The sequence below is a fragment of the Fringilla coelebs genome, assembly GCF_963513975.1.
Source record: "Fringilla coelebs genome assembly, chromosome: 4".
Classification (NCBI taxonomy): domain Eukaryota; kingdom Metazoa; phylum Chordata; class Aves; order Passeriformes; family Fringillidae; genus Fringilla; species Fringilla coelebs.
Window position 1 is genome coordinate 71704857 of NC_140032.1, and position 16428 is coordinate 71721284.

The 16428-nt window shown below is 46.1% G+C and overlaps 1 protein-coding gene across 1 annotated transcript; it reads left to right on the forward strand.

Annotated features, from left to right (window-relative positions):
* Positions 1-3293: 3293 nt before the first annotated feature.
* PPEF2 (protein phosphatase with EF-hand domain 2) lies at positions 3294-16296 on the forward strand (the record flags this gene model as incomplete). Its single annotated transcript, XM_084204967.1, is given in 16 exon segments — positions 3294-3354; positions 6473-6600; positions 7130-7187; positions 7684-7859; positions 8880-8994; positions 9830-9876; positions 10026-10230; positions 10233-10312; positions 10395-10544; positions 11228-11563; positions 12294-12479; positions 13155-13297; positions 13814-13920; positions 14837-15000; positions 15807-15894; positions 16115-16296. Coding segments are annotated over 16 exon segments (2226 nt in total).
* Between the last annotated feature and the right edge of the window lie 132 nt (positions 16297-16428).

Consider the following 16428-nt stretch of genomic DNA (forward strand, 5'->3'; position numbering starts at 1 on the left):
TTTTACCAGAACTTAAGATTTGTTTCCCTCCAACATCTCTTTTTAGGTTTTTCCCTAGTAAACTTTCTAGTCTGTTACGTTGTTGTGTTGCCTTCCATTTTCTGCTTGCTTGTTCCCTCCCTTACTGGAATGTCTATGAAACTGTCAGGCTAGCAGGCATCCTGTTCATGAGACATGAAATGTCCCCTTTCTTAGGAGCAGGCTTCACATTAGCTGAGTTATTTCTGGCGGGTCTTGTGGGATGAGCCCCATGTTCTGTGAAGATCTATGAGGTGCACAAGTTCCCAGTGTGTTGGATTTGGTTCAGAATGATGTCCCTTGCTTTGGTTTTGGAAAAGTTAAAATAATTAGGTTAAGCCAGGAAGCATACCTAGGCTTTTGTTGTTTGTGTTTTGGGGTGATTGACTCAAGTGGATTGGTGCAAGGTTTCCTTGCCTGAATTTCACAGGGTATCAGATGGTGTTATTGAGCAAGTCCTCTGTTTGTGTTTGAAGAGATGCAAGAACTGTGTTACTCAGTGGCTCAGGAAGCGCATGGATTCTGGCTGCTATGTCTCTCTCCTGCCTGGGAAACATGACCTCTTATGGTCAGGGAATGTATGTTTTCTCTGTGTGTGTGTGGCCGCCTCCTGAGGCCCTGAACTTGGAGTTCCACTGGTTGTCTGTGTCCATGTGGGGCTCTCAAGACCGTGCCTCTGTAGTGGTGGTTTAAGTGTGTGCAGTGGCTTTTGTCACCTGGCTTTACAGAGTGTGGGTGCCTGCTGGCAGGTGCTCTGTGCCACGGTGCGTACCAGCCCAGTGCCAAAGAGGTGTGAGGAAAAGCTGCTGCAGAGGCCTCCGGATTGCACGGGAGAGAAGGAAGTATTTCTGCAGGCAAGGAGTGGCAGCCAAGAGCAAGATGAGGAAGGAGTGCTTGGTAGTTGGCCATTTCCTGGATGGAACATGTTTCTCACCTGGAAGTTAATACAACCTGCACCTGAAGTGGTGCTGCTGCTCAGTTAATCCAGTCTTTGAGGCTGTGCCTTGATGGGTCTCTGTTCCTCTTCCATTTCTGAGGCACAGAAATTTAGGAAGGGAAGGGTGCATGTTACTTGTTGGGTGGGTGAAGAAGGATCCAAGGTGCTGAGTAGTCGGACTGGTTTTGTTTCTTCCTCAGTCCTTCCAGCCTTGGAACAGTTTTGATTCCAATGGAGACTGATTTACTCCTGTGCACTCCTTTGCTCAGGTTGTGGCCCTCACAAAAATCTGAGGGCAGCAAATGAAGAAGTTTATGGCTCCAGCAACTGCTTGGGAGGGACCTGTTGATAAGCCTTTTTATGATATGCTAATTAGGGCACAACAACACTAGGCCATCCCTTGCTATGGATGGTGAAAATGCGTTTAAAGTATGGCTGCCCATATAATAAATGCCTGTTTCTTTTGCAGAGAGAGAAGGAAATAGGAGAAAAATTGTTGCCAAAGGTGATCTCAAATCCAAGTCCACGTTTTATCCAAGCAGGCAGGTGGTGCCCCTGAACACATCTTCAGTAGGTAAAGTACTGAACACCATACTTGAGTGTTTGTTTCAAGTTTGTTCTCCGTTGTTTAAAGTTTAACACTTCTAGAACCTAGAAGTGTTCTAGTTCCTAGGGAAGGGGCCAATGCAGAATTAATAATTTTTATCATTGCTTCTCTGGAAACCTAAAACTTGTTGAAATCCTCAGATCTGTGTTAAGTAAAATTTTTGTTGGTATAGGCCAGATGGGCCTATGCTCAGAAGTTCCGAACTTCTTCCTGAGCTCTGATTTCCCTGCTACAGGAGGTTACAAACAAGAGCTATAACTGGTGAATTTTGTGTGCAATTGTGCCTTGGAGTAGTTAATAATCTGGGAAACTGTCAGAGTACCTGCACTGCTTGAGCACAAAGAAGGTAAGGCACTAGGTGAAATTGGGTGTCATTTAGCAGTGATTTCAGGCAATTAGTGCCATTGAATAAAACAAGAGTGTAGGTATTTTGCTGAGAGCATTGCGCTGTACCCTGTTGTGTCCCCTGCTTGTGGCCTTGTGAGGATGCCATTGTACAGCTGGGCATCCTGGGCAAGGGGGAGAGAGAGTTGCAGCCTTTGCTGTGCTTTAGGACCTCCCCGTGCTGCGGGGTGGCTGAGCAGGGCTCACCTTCCTGAGCCAACGTGGATCGCTCACCTTACACAACATCGGACACGCTCCTTCAATTAGCGTTTGTGCGGAGCTGAGCTATTTTGAGAGGAAAGACGTGGGTTAGGTGGAAAGAGATTGAAGGAGAGAAAAGGATTGCAGGAAGTGAGGAAAGGAGGAGGACTTTCCCTTCTCCTGGGGAGTGGTGCCTCTGCAGTTACTCTGTCCTGACCCTTCAAAATACTTTGAGCTGTGTTCTCCTGCTAACACCAGTCTTAACATTTTTATAAGTGTTTATTTCTTTCCTTCCATTTCTCAGCTTTCTCAGGGGAAAATAAAATTCTTCAGTGATACAGCCTCGGGCTGCTTTGGCAGTGACTATTTATTTTCCAGAGGGAATATGTCTGTGAATGTCATTCTGGTTACCGTCAAAGTGAGAGACTTCAGAGTTTGACCTAATCTTGCATTAAGATCTGTTTACCCTGACCAGCAATGAGCTTACTGAAGTCTGAATGTCTATCCTTTTATACTGGCAATTGGTGGCATAATACACTCCCACACTCGAGCAGATGCATGAGAATGAAGGCAAGCAGTGCTTAACAAAGCTGGTTACTTTTTTCTGATAGCTAATTACTATTTTAGACTTAGCTTCCTGCTAGCTGTGGTTGGATTAAATACCAGGTTTGTGTTCATCCCTCATAACGAGCTATATTTTACATGGGACTATGTGAATATTTGTCTGCACTACAGAATGTTTGTCTACACATACTGCTTCTCAATGACTTTTTAAAAGCTCTTGATCACTATTGAAAAGCTTTTTATGTATTTGCCAAACTATCACAGTACCTCTTTTTATGCAAGTAGCTAAAGGTGTTGAACTGATTCCTGTTTATAAAGCTCACTTGAAATGTGAAGCAGCGAGACAGAAACCCTCATCTGAATGTCTGGGAGTAGCTGCAGAAATCTGGTAGTGGAAAATGTACTTGGGCATAAGAGAGGCCATCGTTGATACTAAATGTTAATATATTTAATTGTAGATTCTTGGCACTGTGGGACTTGTTGAAGCTGTTTTGATTCTGACCAAATGGTCTTCCCTGCATCTCTTTTGTGGTTTTGGTGACACTGGGCCATTCTGCAACGTTGGAACATTCGTTGGAGAACATGGGATCTGGTAGTTCTGTAAATGTCCAGTACAAGTACTCCCTGCAGAAGTCTGAAAATGGTGAGTGGTTCTTAGGAAAGTGATCTTATCCTGTTTTCTCCTGCTTGTGCTGTTGGGAGATTGCCTCAAATGTGTCTCTCCTCTGGGTTTTCTTCATAGCATTGAAGTGAGGTTCTGTCTTTCAGTATGCTGTGACCAGAATTCTCAGATGTCAGGGATAAGACAACAGGCTTGAGGAAATAACAGCTATTTAGATGAGGAAAATCCACTCAAGCCTAATGGGAGAAGAAAGCTGCAGTTAGCAGCAACACCTGTTGGATGAACACTTGCTGGGTAATGCAGGTGTTGTGTCTGCTGACAGTGAGACAGATGTCACCCTGCTGCTTCTCTGCCATTATTTTCCAAGGCTATTACTAGTGCAGCCAAAATCAATCTAGTTACGAAGAAAGTGAGATGGTGTGGCTACGAAAAGCTGGCAAGCTAAAAGTGTGCATTTTGTCTAATTACATCAGCACAGTGCTCTTAATCTCTGCTAATAATCCAGATTTGTCTATGGCTCTCAAAGTTGTGGTGATTTATTTTTTTAAGCCCTCTCTAATGGTATTAATTTTGTGGGTGTGTGCCTGTGTCTGCTGCAGAGCAAAGGGAGTTGATGAAGAAGACGTTAGATATAAGAGTCAAAAAGTAAATAAACTGTCTTCTGTTTGTTGTTTGAATCATGCCGTCATGAGCACTGGCAGAACAGCAGGATGGGGCAAACTGTTTGCAAGTATTTGGATAAGAAAATAAGGATTGAAAGTAGGGATAAGGTTGTGACTCACCCTTTTATTTGCTACCATCCACTACTGAAAAACTTTTTATTTAAGTTAGACTTACCTGTCACCCATAGCACCAGAGGTCGGTGGACTTCCACAACAAATTGAGGGTTATTTTAGGATGAGCAAGTGTAACGCAACACTAGTTACTTCTTTGAGACCTTGTATTACATCTGATAGCTCAGCAACAGTTTCCCACAGCAGTAAAGCCTGTCTGAATTTGTAGCCTTTGGCTCTCAACACACTTGAGATTTGGCCATCTGCAGCAGGGCAGCTTCTTAGGACTCTGTGCCCAAATGCAGCATGCCAAATGCCATCCCAGTCCCGCCTGTCCAAGGCCTGAAAACTGTTTTCGAAGGACAGTGTAGGAGCAGAGCTGTTCAACTGGCCCTGCCTTGAAGTGTAGTCTGGTTTGAGTGCTGTCGCTTTGCTATGCTTATATGATACATGGTTTGGATCATGATAAAATGTGGGTAAATCTTTCTCTTCCCTGTTGATTTTTTTTCCCCAAAATGATACAAACACTGCCAGATATAACTCACCCAGGTAAACTGCTAAATTAGAATACCTGGCTTTTTCAGTTGCACAGTCAGTCTCCATAAAAGCAGGATACAAACCAGTGCCTTGCCTATCTGGGGCTTAAATGCTCTTGATGGCGGTATTTATATTAACTGTGCACTTGATAACAAGTCTTTCATTGGTTTAAGTTTTTGCTGTTTCAAAGGTTTTGGTTTTCATTGGTATGTATGGAGTTATCACAAGGAATTTTTTCCAAGCACAGCAGATCAGTAAGATTTTCTCAGCAAGAGAGAAGGCAAAAAATACAGAAGTTATTCCTGAGTTAAGGTTTGCCTAATCTTACCTTCTTGCCCACAACTTCAGGGAGTCTCACACCCCTGCTGAACAGCAGCTGTAGATCTTCCTTTTTTGTGCTCTGCAATTCCCAGTGCTGAAAGAGAATAATGATTTAAAAGGATTATTATTTTCAATATATAATCCATTGAGATTGCTTCTTTAGGGAAAGGTCATTGTTTCTTGCTGAAGTACCTGGAGGGCCATTTGTTGTGTAATTAATGGAACCTGATTGAATTAATACGATTTCTTTATCTCTTGCCTGTGTATAGCAGCCTTTGGGCAGGAGTGAGGGATTTTCCTCTTTTTAATGAAGATTTTCCACACCTCCCATTGCTCTCCCTGCTTTGGTGACTGTGGCAGGGGAATACACTTTCTGCAGCAGGCCTAGTTCCCTACCTCTGTTGTTTCCCTTGGATGTTGAAGCCAGCTTGTGGATACAGCAGTCATCCCTTTCCCCCCTCAGCCAAAGACAACAGAGAGGCAGTGTTAGAAGATGTTGTAAGTATAGGAACCATGGATGGGTTGCCAAAAAGGAACAGCAAGGGATGCAGTGTAATCCAAAGAGAGATGCCAAGTAGCAGAGCTGGTCCAATTGGGATCAAGGATGGCTAAGGAGGGTGAGAGATTCTAGAGGCCAAATTTTGTGGCAGAACTTGGAAAAGTGAAACTGCACCAATGTACTTCACTTGAAGTATGTTCTCACCCCGTCTGAAATAATTTTTGAAGGGAGCACACTGGAATTGGGAGAATACAGAGGCTGTGTTTAAAAGATCAAAGAGCAGATAGTCGTACTTTGGTGGGAAGCATCTGGTATCAGCACTGGCTGATACCAGATAGGTACCTGGAAATTCTGGCATCTCGTTCATTCTGTTCCATTAATTTCCAAAGTTCTGCCTCCCCTTTTTCGCTGTGTGGCTAATTTTGTCTTTATTTTATTGTTAGGTAATGGTATGTTGATATTATTCCACTGTAGAGTCCTTCTAAAGTTCTTCCATAACTGCAAAGGCTGAGGTGTTTATTTGGCATAAAGAGAGGTAGAAAGCCCCCAGGTTTTCAAGGCTCTAGAAGGAAACTTGGTATCCTGTTTTCCCCCAACTCTTGGCATTGCCTCAGTAAAATTTCTGCTTTCCTGAAGACTGGGCACCTAGAGATGGTAAGAGGGACATAAAAATGGTCAAGGTAGGTAGAAAGGGAGGAAATTGTATAATAATATGGAAGAACATGTTAGGGCTTACAGGCCTTAATAATTTGTTAACACTGGTGCTAAAGGAACCAGCAGCAATGGTTGGAAGTGCTTCAGAGGTCTCTGGGCAGGCAGGGTCCGGCCAACCTTTTGCAAGAAAGGCAAAAAGAAGAGAATTTTTGCCCTTAGGCACAAGAATGCAATTCCTAGTAACTTTTTCCTGAAAAGGAAAGGTTCTATTCTCAGGGGTGGGGAAGGAGCTGTTGCAGGTGCCTCAGCTGCAGGCAGTGCCACTCAGCAGCTTGGTTCTGTTCCTGTCCCCCAGCTTTCAAGGCAGCTGTCTTGATCCAGCAGTGGTACCGGCGCCATGTGGCTCGGCTGGAAATGCGCCGCCGCTGCACCTGGAGAATCTTTCAATCCATTGAGTACTCCTGCGAGCAGGATCAGATCAAGGTATGGTGCTGAGGAAAAGAGCAAGTAGGAAAACACATAGCAAGGTGCCAGACTCTGCTGTTCTGGCTGCTGGCTGGAAACCCTCTAAGTCCTTCAGTGGGCCAGGGATTCGGTTTCCTTCCCCTTTTCAACCTATTGATTCCCTGTGTTGCATAAAACACAAAGTAATGAACCTCAAAAGCAAGCCCTAAGAGCCATTTAACAGAGCTTTTCTGGAGTCTGAACACAACAGGCAAGTCTATTTGGTTTGTTATGTTTTAACTTTGATTAGAGTTCTCTTACATGGCTGCTTTGCTCTCAGGGAGAGGAAGGGCTCATAGCGTACTTCTGTCTGTGGCTGAAGGTAAAGCCACTGTTTTGACTTCATTTCAAGGAAGTCAAAACTTAAATTGGTACAATGAGAGTTGCTGTACGTACCAGACAGCATGAGGAGGGCAGAGGTAAAACTTCCAGAAAGATGATTATAATAGGTTGCTACTCTGTTGAATTTCATTCCGGGGTGAATGATGGGCTCTCCCTCTTCCTGCAGCTTCACAACTTCTTCAGTTACCTCATGGACCAGTTCACACCAAGCAGCAGCAAAGAGAGTAAGTTTGTGTGCTCCTTGTAGATGTGGTACCAGCAGCTCTGAAGGCTGAACCCTGTGTAATTCATTGCCCAGCGCTGGGCAATCTTCAGGATGGCGTATGTGGCCGAGTCTCAAGAGTGATGGCATCAGGATTAGAGAGTGAATTGTCTGGAGACTATGAGCTGTGTAAAGGATGTGGGGCAATTCCTGCTCTTAGGAGCTGGAAGGAGGTGTAAAGGTTTGGTATGTTTTCACAGATTCACAGAATGGTGCACACTGCACATGGGAAATTGTCTCTGCAGCCTTTCCCCCACTGCAAGTTTTGTAGCAGTGCCAAGCAGTACCCAGCATCCATGGCTGCAATTGCTCCTGAGTGCCAACCTAACTAAACAGGTCTTCTGTAGCAAATTACTAGGCTAGTACCTGGTGCCAATTCACTACTTTTTTGTCTGTTTCTTTTTTTTTCTTTCTTTTTTTTTTTTTTTTTAAATCAACCCCACTAATCTGCTGTTCAGGGGATTTTATCAGTCGCATGTTCGTAAGTGGTGAAAGTTACAAAGAGGCAGAGCTGGAAAAATACTGTGACTATGAATCCATAGAGGTGCCAGACTCCTACACCGGACCCCATCTCTCTTTCCCACTCCTCCCTGACCATGCCACGGCCTTGCTGGAAGCTTTCCAACAGAAACAAGTAAGCATCCCGAAAAGGTACCATGCTCTCCCCTTTTCTGAACAGGGGTCTAGGATAGATAATTTGGTCTTCACTTTCTTAACAAGCTCAGTTGACTGGAGTATAACAAGCTGGCTGGCTGTTAAACAAAATGGGGTTGGAAACTATGTGGTATTTCCTAATGCCATAGAAATGTTCTTCCTGAAAATATACTCCTGACAAAACTGAAGAGTTTATGCAGGGGTGTACCAATATTAACCTGAATTTCATTTTTAAAGGGGAAAATCAGTAACAGCTCATGTTGAGATTTTTCATTGTTTTTTGTTCAAATCTCTCTATTAGTAATAAGTATAGGATGGCCCAGAGGGAAACAGCTAATTACAATGTTTTGTGCTATGCAACTTGGACTCTGGTTTAAATTGTCAATTGTGAGTTTTTTGATGAGGAAGCTGAGTACCACTCCAGAACTAACAAGACAAGCCTTCATACAACTGCAGTGTTCTGCTGCCCTCCCTCAGCTGATGTGCTAAACTCTAAACTGCCAAGTAGGCCACAACATCCCTTCTCCAAAGAGAACTTCTAATCCAAAGGTGTCTCATGTCCCTGCTGTATTAAATGCCTAAAGCCTGGCTTTGAGCATATCTATTACTGCAGGACACATGGAAACTCACAGACAGGTTCAATGTGGAAAAGCTAAGAAAGATCCAGAGGAGCAACTTTCTTACCTGTGATATTGGACTGGAATTTCTGCTGCTCCTGGAGGTGGTGTGCCCTAGTGGGTATAGCCTTGTCCACAAGGTGCTGGGGCTTTAGGGTTGCCTTGCCAGCCCTCTCAGGCCGGGCTGCCTTGTGCAAGCGTCTGCCATCCAGCTGTTTCCCAATATTTCCCTCATCTTGTTTGTAAGCCCAAAGGTCAGCACAGACTGCCATCCCAGGGAGATTTTCTGCCCTCCAGGCTATCCTGGTGGAGTCTACAGCCACAGTGCTGCTGCTCAGAGGCCACTGATTTCCTGCTTTAATCCCTGTACTTTTTCCTAGTAGCAGCTCCATGCTCGCTATGTCTTAAACCTCCTGCATGAGACCAGGAAGCACCTCAAGCAGTTGCCAAACATCACCCACGTCTCTACCTGCTACAGCGAGGAGATCACCGTGTGTGGTGGGTCCCTTGCAGCCTCCAGGGTGGAACGCTCCTATGGGAGGGTGGGGCAGAGAGAAAATGATAGCGAGAGCACGATCCCTCCCTCTGTACTGAACGTGGAACACAATGCTCTCTATGAGCAAAGTGTGTGGTGCCTTGAGAGGCAGCTGGGTCTGTCTGAAATACCCAGGTGGTTTTTTTTCTCTCACCCCAAACTCAGAGTTGTTTTACTAAACCACAGAAACCACATCCAGCTGAGAACTAGTCACAAAACTTGGTAGTGATCTGACCTGTTCTGTGGTCTGGGATTATCTAAACAACAAAATCCTGTAGCTTTTCTGGGTGAGCACCAGAGCATGCATGCAGATCCAGAATGCTAATGCCTCTTTCCGTCCTATAAGTAAATTTGAGCCAAAGCTTTTTACTTTTTTCCTACTCCAACTAATGTTGAGATATTTCTGGAAAGTACATAGCACAGACTTTTACATGCAGTCAGCCTCTGGAAAACAAACCTCTCTCTCCAATATTATGTTAAATGAGAATTAGATTGTAATTTTGAATGCTAAGCTTTCTCCCACATAATGACAATCTTTTGCCAGGTTGTGCCATTACAAGAGATAAATGAGCAAAGTTTCTAAGTCAGTCCTCAGCAGATGGTGTAGGTTTTTTTTACTCTCCTTCTCAGACTTCAGCTCAAGCCTTACATCATGTCCTTTTCCTCTAGGCTTGCATTTCCCAAAGTATTTCTGTGGTGATCAATTTATAAAGGACGTAGTTCGTAGCAAGTTCTGTATTGGTGTTTTTTTGAAGTTCAAGGTAAACATATTGTGACTTGTCTCTTTGTGCCTGTCAGGAGACTTACATGGCCAGCTGGATGACCTGTTCCTCATCTTTTACAAGGTAGGCACCGAATTTGGAGAGGGAGGCTGTCCAGGCATTGCAATGGGTATCCCATGAGTCGTGTTGAGAAGTGTTTGCAAAATTGGGCCATTCACGGACACCTTGCAGAGGCCTCTCCAGTGACATCTGCCTGTTCCTTGTTTTCACAGAATGGCCTTCCTTCCCCTTCCAAGTCCTACGTGTTCAATGGGGACTTTGTAGACAGAGGCAAGCAGTCCCTTGAGATCCTTGTTATCCTCTTTACCTTCCTCCTGATCTATCCCAAGGAGGTTCATCTCAACCGTGGGAACCACGAGGACCACATGGTGAACTTACGGTACGGCTTCTGTGCAGGGCTGAGCACCATGTCGAGGGCCTTGTGCAAAATCCCACTGAGCTTCCTTTCTCCTGTTCCTTTAGCTATGGTTTCACCAAGGAGGTGATGCAGAAGTACAAGGTAGGCCTGTGTTTGTGTCTCCTTTACCACGGGAGATACGCCTTTAGAAGACTTGATGTTTTATCTTTTTTCTTTCTCTCAGTTGCATGGGAAGAAAATCTTGAGGATGTTTCAGAATGTCTTTTGCTGGCTGCCCCTGGCCACCCTGATTGATCAGAAAGTCCTCATTATTCACGGAGGCATCTCTGACACCACTGACTTGGACATGCTTGAGAAAATTCAAAGGGACAAAGTAGGTTTTATTTCCCAGTTATTGCAAGAGACAACAGTGTTGCTGATTTGTGGTGAGAAGCCCATTTCTATATGCCAGCTTAGCTGTTGACAAGACAAATAGAACAGATGGTCCTCCTAGACAAGGTTGTGTTTAGGTATAGGCTTTGGTTTGTTAGTGTGCATGCAGGAGCTGTGAGGGGATGAAGCACTCTTGGTTTCTAGAATACCTGCTGCTGCTGAAGTAAAAATAGAGCGATGATGAGACATTGTCTCACAGTTCCTTAGCTTGTTTTTACCCCCTAGATTTCCAGAAGGAGTTTGATAAATCATTTAACTTGTCTCTGCCTCACTCACCCAGTTGGGAAATACCCTTTTCCTTCTCCAAAAAAATCACAACTCTTGCATTAGTTATTAATGCTTCCTTTGATCTGCTGCATAATTCCCGTTGCAGATGAAATCTGTGTGCAGGGAGTCAGTGAGGAAGAATGAGCTGTGATGGGTGTGAGGGCCAGCTGCAAACCCAGGATGGCTTGTCTGAGAGGATGGCAATAATAGTTCCCCATAGTCAAGCAGCAGTTGATGGCAAGAAGGGAGTGGAGTTTGGAGGCTTGAATCATTTGAAGTCTGCCAATGGAAGACGTTAGAGCTGGAGGTCTGGGTTTCACGCTGTGTTATCAGCTCTGTTTCTCTCATCTCTTTCAGTTTATTTCTGTGTTAAGGCTGAAGAAAAGAAAGGAATCGAGTAGAAAACCACAAATCCAGGCCGTAAATGGGGAGAGTGAATCAGGCACTGATGGAGCACGGGATGAGGCAGCTCCCAGGTTATCTCTGCAGCCCCAGTCAGCCCAGGCTCCCAGCACAGCCAACAGGCTGGAGTTCTCCAGGTGGCTCCGGCAGACAGTGCAGGAGCAAATCGACACGTGCCGCCGCATGGTGGACATCAGCGAGTCAGAGCCAGAGGAGCTCACCTATTCCAGCATGGTCTCCTTGAAGGATGCGGATGAGCCGTGCTGGACTCGCCAGGAGGAGTGGAAGCAGGTGAGGAGTCTTAGTAGGGTCCTGAGCTGGATGTGCTGTGGGTGCCTCCTGCAGCAGTCGGTCATTCAGTGGTAGGTGGCCAGGAAGGGCTGCTCTGTGAGGCCATGGGCATGTTTTTCTGGGTACCTTTGTTACCTTCTGGGAGGAGCAGCTAGTGACTCCCTTTCCTTGTTTTTCCAGCCTGGCAGTCTCTTCTGTGCACTCTGAAACCACTGTTAGTTAGTTGATGTTACGTGTGACCTTCCAATGCTGCACACTATAGCGCTATATATTGAAGTCAGGGTTAAAGAGATTAAGCCTTAATCCACACAGTGGTTACTGAGTTAGCACTTGTATTTCTGGAGGCTGTGGGAGGTCCTGGCTAGAGAACAAAGGTGTTTCATACTAAGCCTGCTAATGGCCTCATGATCTGCAGGTTGTTCTTGCCCCAGGACTTGTGTTTTGGGATGGGGGAAGACAGGCAAGGCTCTTGGACATCTTAATGCTAGCAAAGGCAAAGCTTGTATCAGGCCTGACTTAAGCACATCCCTCTTTCCCCAGACACTTGAGATGTGCCTGTAGCTCATGGCCAACAATACTGCCAGTTCTAAGGTGGCCTCAGTCTGTGACAGTCTTCAGCTGGAATGCAGGAAAAATGTCTGTTCCCTTGCACTCCGGTTATAGCAGCAGTCTAGGGAGGGATTCCGAGACAGAGCTGTATTTGCTTAGCGGATTTTGCCAATCCTTTCAGGTTTTAGACATTCTCTGGAGCGACCCCATGCCTCAGGAGGGCTGCAGAGAAAATAAGGTGCGAGGTGGCGGCTGCTACTTTGGGCCTGATGTGACGGAGAAGTTCCTTGACAAGTACAGCTTGCAGTTCCTGATCCGCTCTCACGAGTGCAAGCAGGAGGGCTACGAGTTCTGTCACAACCGCAAGGTCAGTTGGGGGTGGTGTGAAGGGTGCTTGGGTTTCCATCCTGCCAGGGTGGGGTTTCTGGGGGGGTGGCTTGTCTCAGTTCTGCATTGCTGCCAGTGGGGCTTTAAACACATGCAAAATCCTTGAACAGGCTTACTGGGAGTTAACTGAAGAGTGTTTCTATGTGAAGTCTTATTTGAGGACAATCTGGAGCCACCTGCTCTGCTGGGGACATGGCTGTGCAGGCAAACCGTGTCCTTGTGTGCGGTGCTTGAGAAAAGATCTGAACCTACTTGTGTTGTGGCCCCCACTTAGTGCAGCTGCTCCTGCAGATGAGCTACAAAAGGGTGCTACTGAGCTGCTGCAGCCAAGTTCTGCTTTCAGAAGATGCACAGTCAGGTCAGTGGCTTTGTCAGGGCACTCAGACTCTGGAGAGTGGAATTACTGGCAGAGAGCGCAGGAAAATTGCAGAAGCCCAGCATGTGGCCAGATCCACATGTGACCACTGCCACCCACGAGGAACTCACACCTGCAAGGCTTCCAGGCCAGCTGCCACCTGTCCCTCCCTCTTCTCTGTATAACATGGTGCTTTCACAGTCTGTGGGCTCTGGGGGGGATCGGGTGTATTGTTTACATGTATATCAATATTACAGGATGTATGTACTGACTGCAAATGCATTTTTTGGGGGGGATTAGGTGCTGACTATCTTTTCAGCCTCAAACTACTATGAGATTGGCAGCAACAGGGGAGCCTATGTGAAGCTGGGACCAGACCTCATCCCCCACTTTGTTCAGTACCAAGCAAACAAGACAGCCCATTTGCTCACTATGACCCAAAGGCAAGGCTTTCTAGTTGCTCTATTTGCCAAGTCAAAATTCCCAAAGGGAAAACTTCATGAGCTTTTAGAAAGTTTGGATCTGGAAATGAACTTTCACAGCTTGATTTTCTAAAGAATAGCTCTACAGGAGGGATTAAGCTTTGTACTTGAAGTTACTGAGAGAAGCTCAGGGGTTGAGAAGGGATTGTTAACGAATTCCAAGGGGATTTTTCTAAAGCTTGCTGATTTTTTCAGGTCCTCGTTTCCATGTCGGGTTGTAACTTTTGACCTTTGCTGAGGTTCTCTTGTCGGTTGTTGCTTCACAAACGAATGCAGGGACTCATGGCATCAGCTGCAGTGAACTGTGCCCAGGGCATGCACTGCCTTGTCACAAGCACTGAGATGCAGCCGTAGCTGTGCAGAGCAGTTGTGTGAGGGTCTGGGCAAGCCAGGTAGAGCACTGGGAGGGAAGGCACAGTTTTTCTTGTGATTCATGGCAAGTCTTTCAAGTGCTTCTCTCTGTTCTGCATCCTCCAGAATCAGCAGAGTAGAGGAGTCAGCCTTTCGAGCCTTGCGGGAAAAGCTCTTTGCTCACACCTCAGCCCTCATCAGTGCCTTCAAATCCTATGACAGGGACAATACAGGTAACTCAGAGCTGAGGGACGTGCGGGTTCATTGCCTGGTCGGAGAGGGCTAAAGGGACTGTGTTGAGTTTGTGACTGGTTGGGAGACTGCTCACTGACAGTTGTTACCAGCTGTCATAGGGAGGCTGTATCAGATCTTGCCAGAGGTCATTTGCTGTTACTCAATCTCTGTGGATGCCTCGAAGTGACACCATAAGGTGGGGGTGCTGGAAAAGCAGGATGCCATTAGCTTGAGGTGCAGTAATTGAGGTCCTAGAAGAACTCCTTGCAGCTGGAGTACTGATGAAGCCTTGGAAAAGATGACCTGGAACATGTGTTTTGTGTCACTTGAGAAGGACTGAGTGGTCTCTAGAGCCCCTTCATCCCTGAAGTCTAAAATCACTGGGAAGTGAAGTATGCCTTAGATGGCAGTTGTCTCTGTCAGAGCCTTGGGAAGGAGCCGAGAGTTCTTAGTTCTGTGGCAGACAGGAGTGCTGTGTTGGTGCAGTGACCAAGAGGTGTTGCTGAGAACTGTCCAATGGTGGGCAGGGGAGAAAAGGGATATGGTGGCTGGCAGAACTGCTCATGGGGAGAACTGCTTTCTTGCTTCCTTCCCTGGCAGTAAAACTGTTCGTAGGAATCCAGCTCGATTGTTACAGCCACTGCTAAAATGGGCAGTGGGCCATAAATTTCTAATGAAATACTAAAGTTAGTGTCTTGCATTTGTTCAGATGTTTGCAGCCTCATAAGCCTTGACATATTGCAATGATGAAAAGCTTGCTGAGGCTTGGGTGGGAAGTGTGCCTGTGCCTGCACTGCGAAATAATGCTGTGCTGTCAGCAGCACCTAGACCGTGTGTCACTGTTTTAGGCCTTGTCTTTGCCTTCATGTGCTTTCCGCTGCCTGTGTCCCAGAGGTGTCTCCCTTTTGTGTACAGGAAAGATCACTCTGAGCAACTGGGCGACAGCGGTGGAGTCAGTGCTGCGGCTGGGACTGCCCTGGCGAATGCTGAGGCCGCAGCTGGTGCGCAGCACCGAGAACGGGATGCTGGAGTACAAATCGTGGCTGGATGACCTGGCCATGGAGCAGAGGAGCCAAGAGGTAAGCCTTCAGCCCCTTCTATCAAAGCATGATGTGAGCCGCTCTCACCAGATCCCTAGCATGTACAAATCAATTGTAGTACAACAGGACGGTGGATGGTTCCTGCATAACCTAAAATCACACTGAAGATGATAGGAAGTTTTGCCTGAGCTCAAATAGTCCTGAGGCACCCAGCCCATTTTTACAAAGAGATGATCGATATGAAATCAAAATTTAGGGGTAGTTTGGATGTAGCCTTGAGAGTAGGAAAACTGTATTTCACTCTCCAAGTAGCAGTTTCTTAATTATACCCAGCAAATGTCGCTCTGCAGTGTGGAGGCATGGAATGTAAGAAAACAGTGCAGAAGGTAGTCTCACACCTGAGGAGTTGCAGCTGTACTAATCACCAAAGATTAGGAACAGGCCTGCCCTTACTAGGCCACAGGTGTATCCAATAAGAAGAGTGCTACAAAACAGTGGGTTAGCTAGTTGAGAAGAGACATGGAGTTTGTTGGCTGTGAAGAAGTCAGTGCTGTGAAGAGCTGCCTATGAGAAATCAATGAGAAGGTATAAGAGCTTTGAAATATGATGACAACACTGCAGTGGTTATAGAATGCAGCCTGTCTCGTTGCTAGCCCAGAAGAGCGCTCATGGGAAGGGACAAGTTGCTGATGGTCTGTTCTGCAGCTGCACAGAGGGTCCAGTCATCACACACTGGTTGATAAGGCACTGCTGGCAAAAAATATTCTTGCTTGCGGAGACATCTTGCAGTAACAACTTGGAGATGGGAGAGGTGTCAGGATAACAACCGTGATCATGTCTTTCAGCACATCCAGTCGAGCTTGCTGGAAGTAATTTATCGAAACAGATCCAACTTAGAGACCATATTCAGGATCATAGACAGAGACCATTCAGGTAAGCAGGTCTGCAGGGGGTGTTCATCACTGCCTTCTGTGATCCCTTCTGCTTCGGCGTTTGCTTTAGTATGTATAGAGGTGTTTTTATTTAGGCTTGCTCCCTCCTGTGCTTCTGCAATGTCCGTTTGTATTATGCCTCTGCTGCTTTAAGCTGTGTTTTAGCCAGTGTCCTCCACATAAGGAGATGTAGCTGCAGCATGTAAAATGCTCCTCCACAGGTCTCATCTCCTTTGAGGAATTCCAGCAAACCTGGAAGCTGTTCAGCTCCCATATGAACATTGAACTCACAGATGATGGCATTAATGACTTGGTTCGCAGCATTGACTTCAACAAGGATGGGAACATTGACTTCAATGAGTTCCTGGAAGCCTTCCGCCTGGTCAAACAGTGCCCGTCGTGAGAACCTGCCGAGAGTTGCCATGTCCCATGCCTTGATTTCTTACAAATCCAGGACTGTCCCACCTAACCTAGAGTGTGCCTGCAGATGGCAAGCAGGGAAAGGAAGGCAGGTGCCCAAAACACACATGGCTGT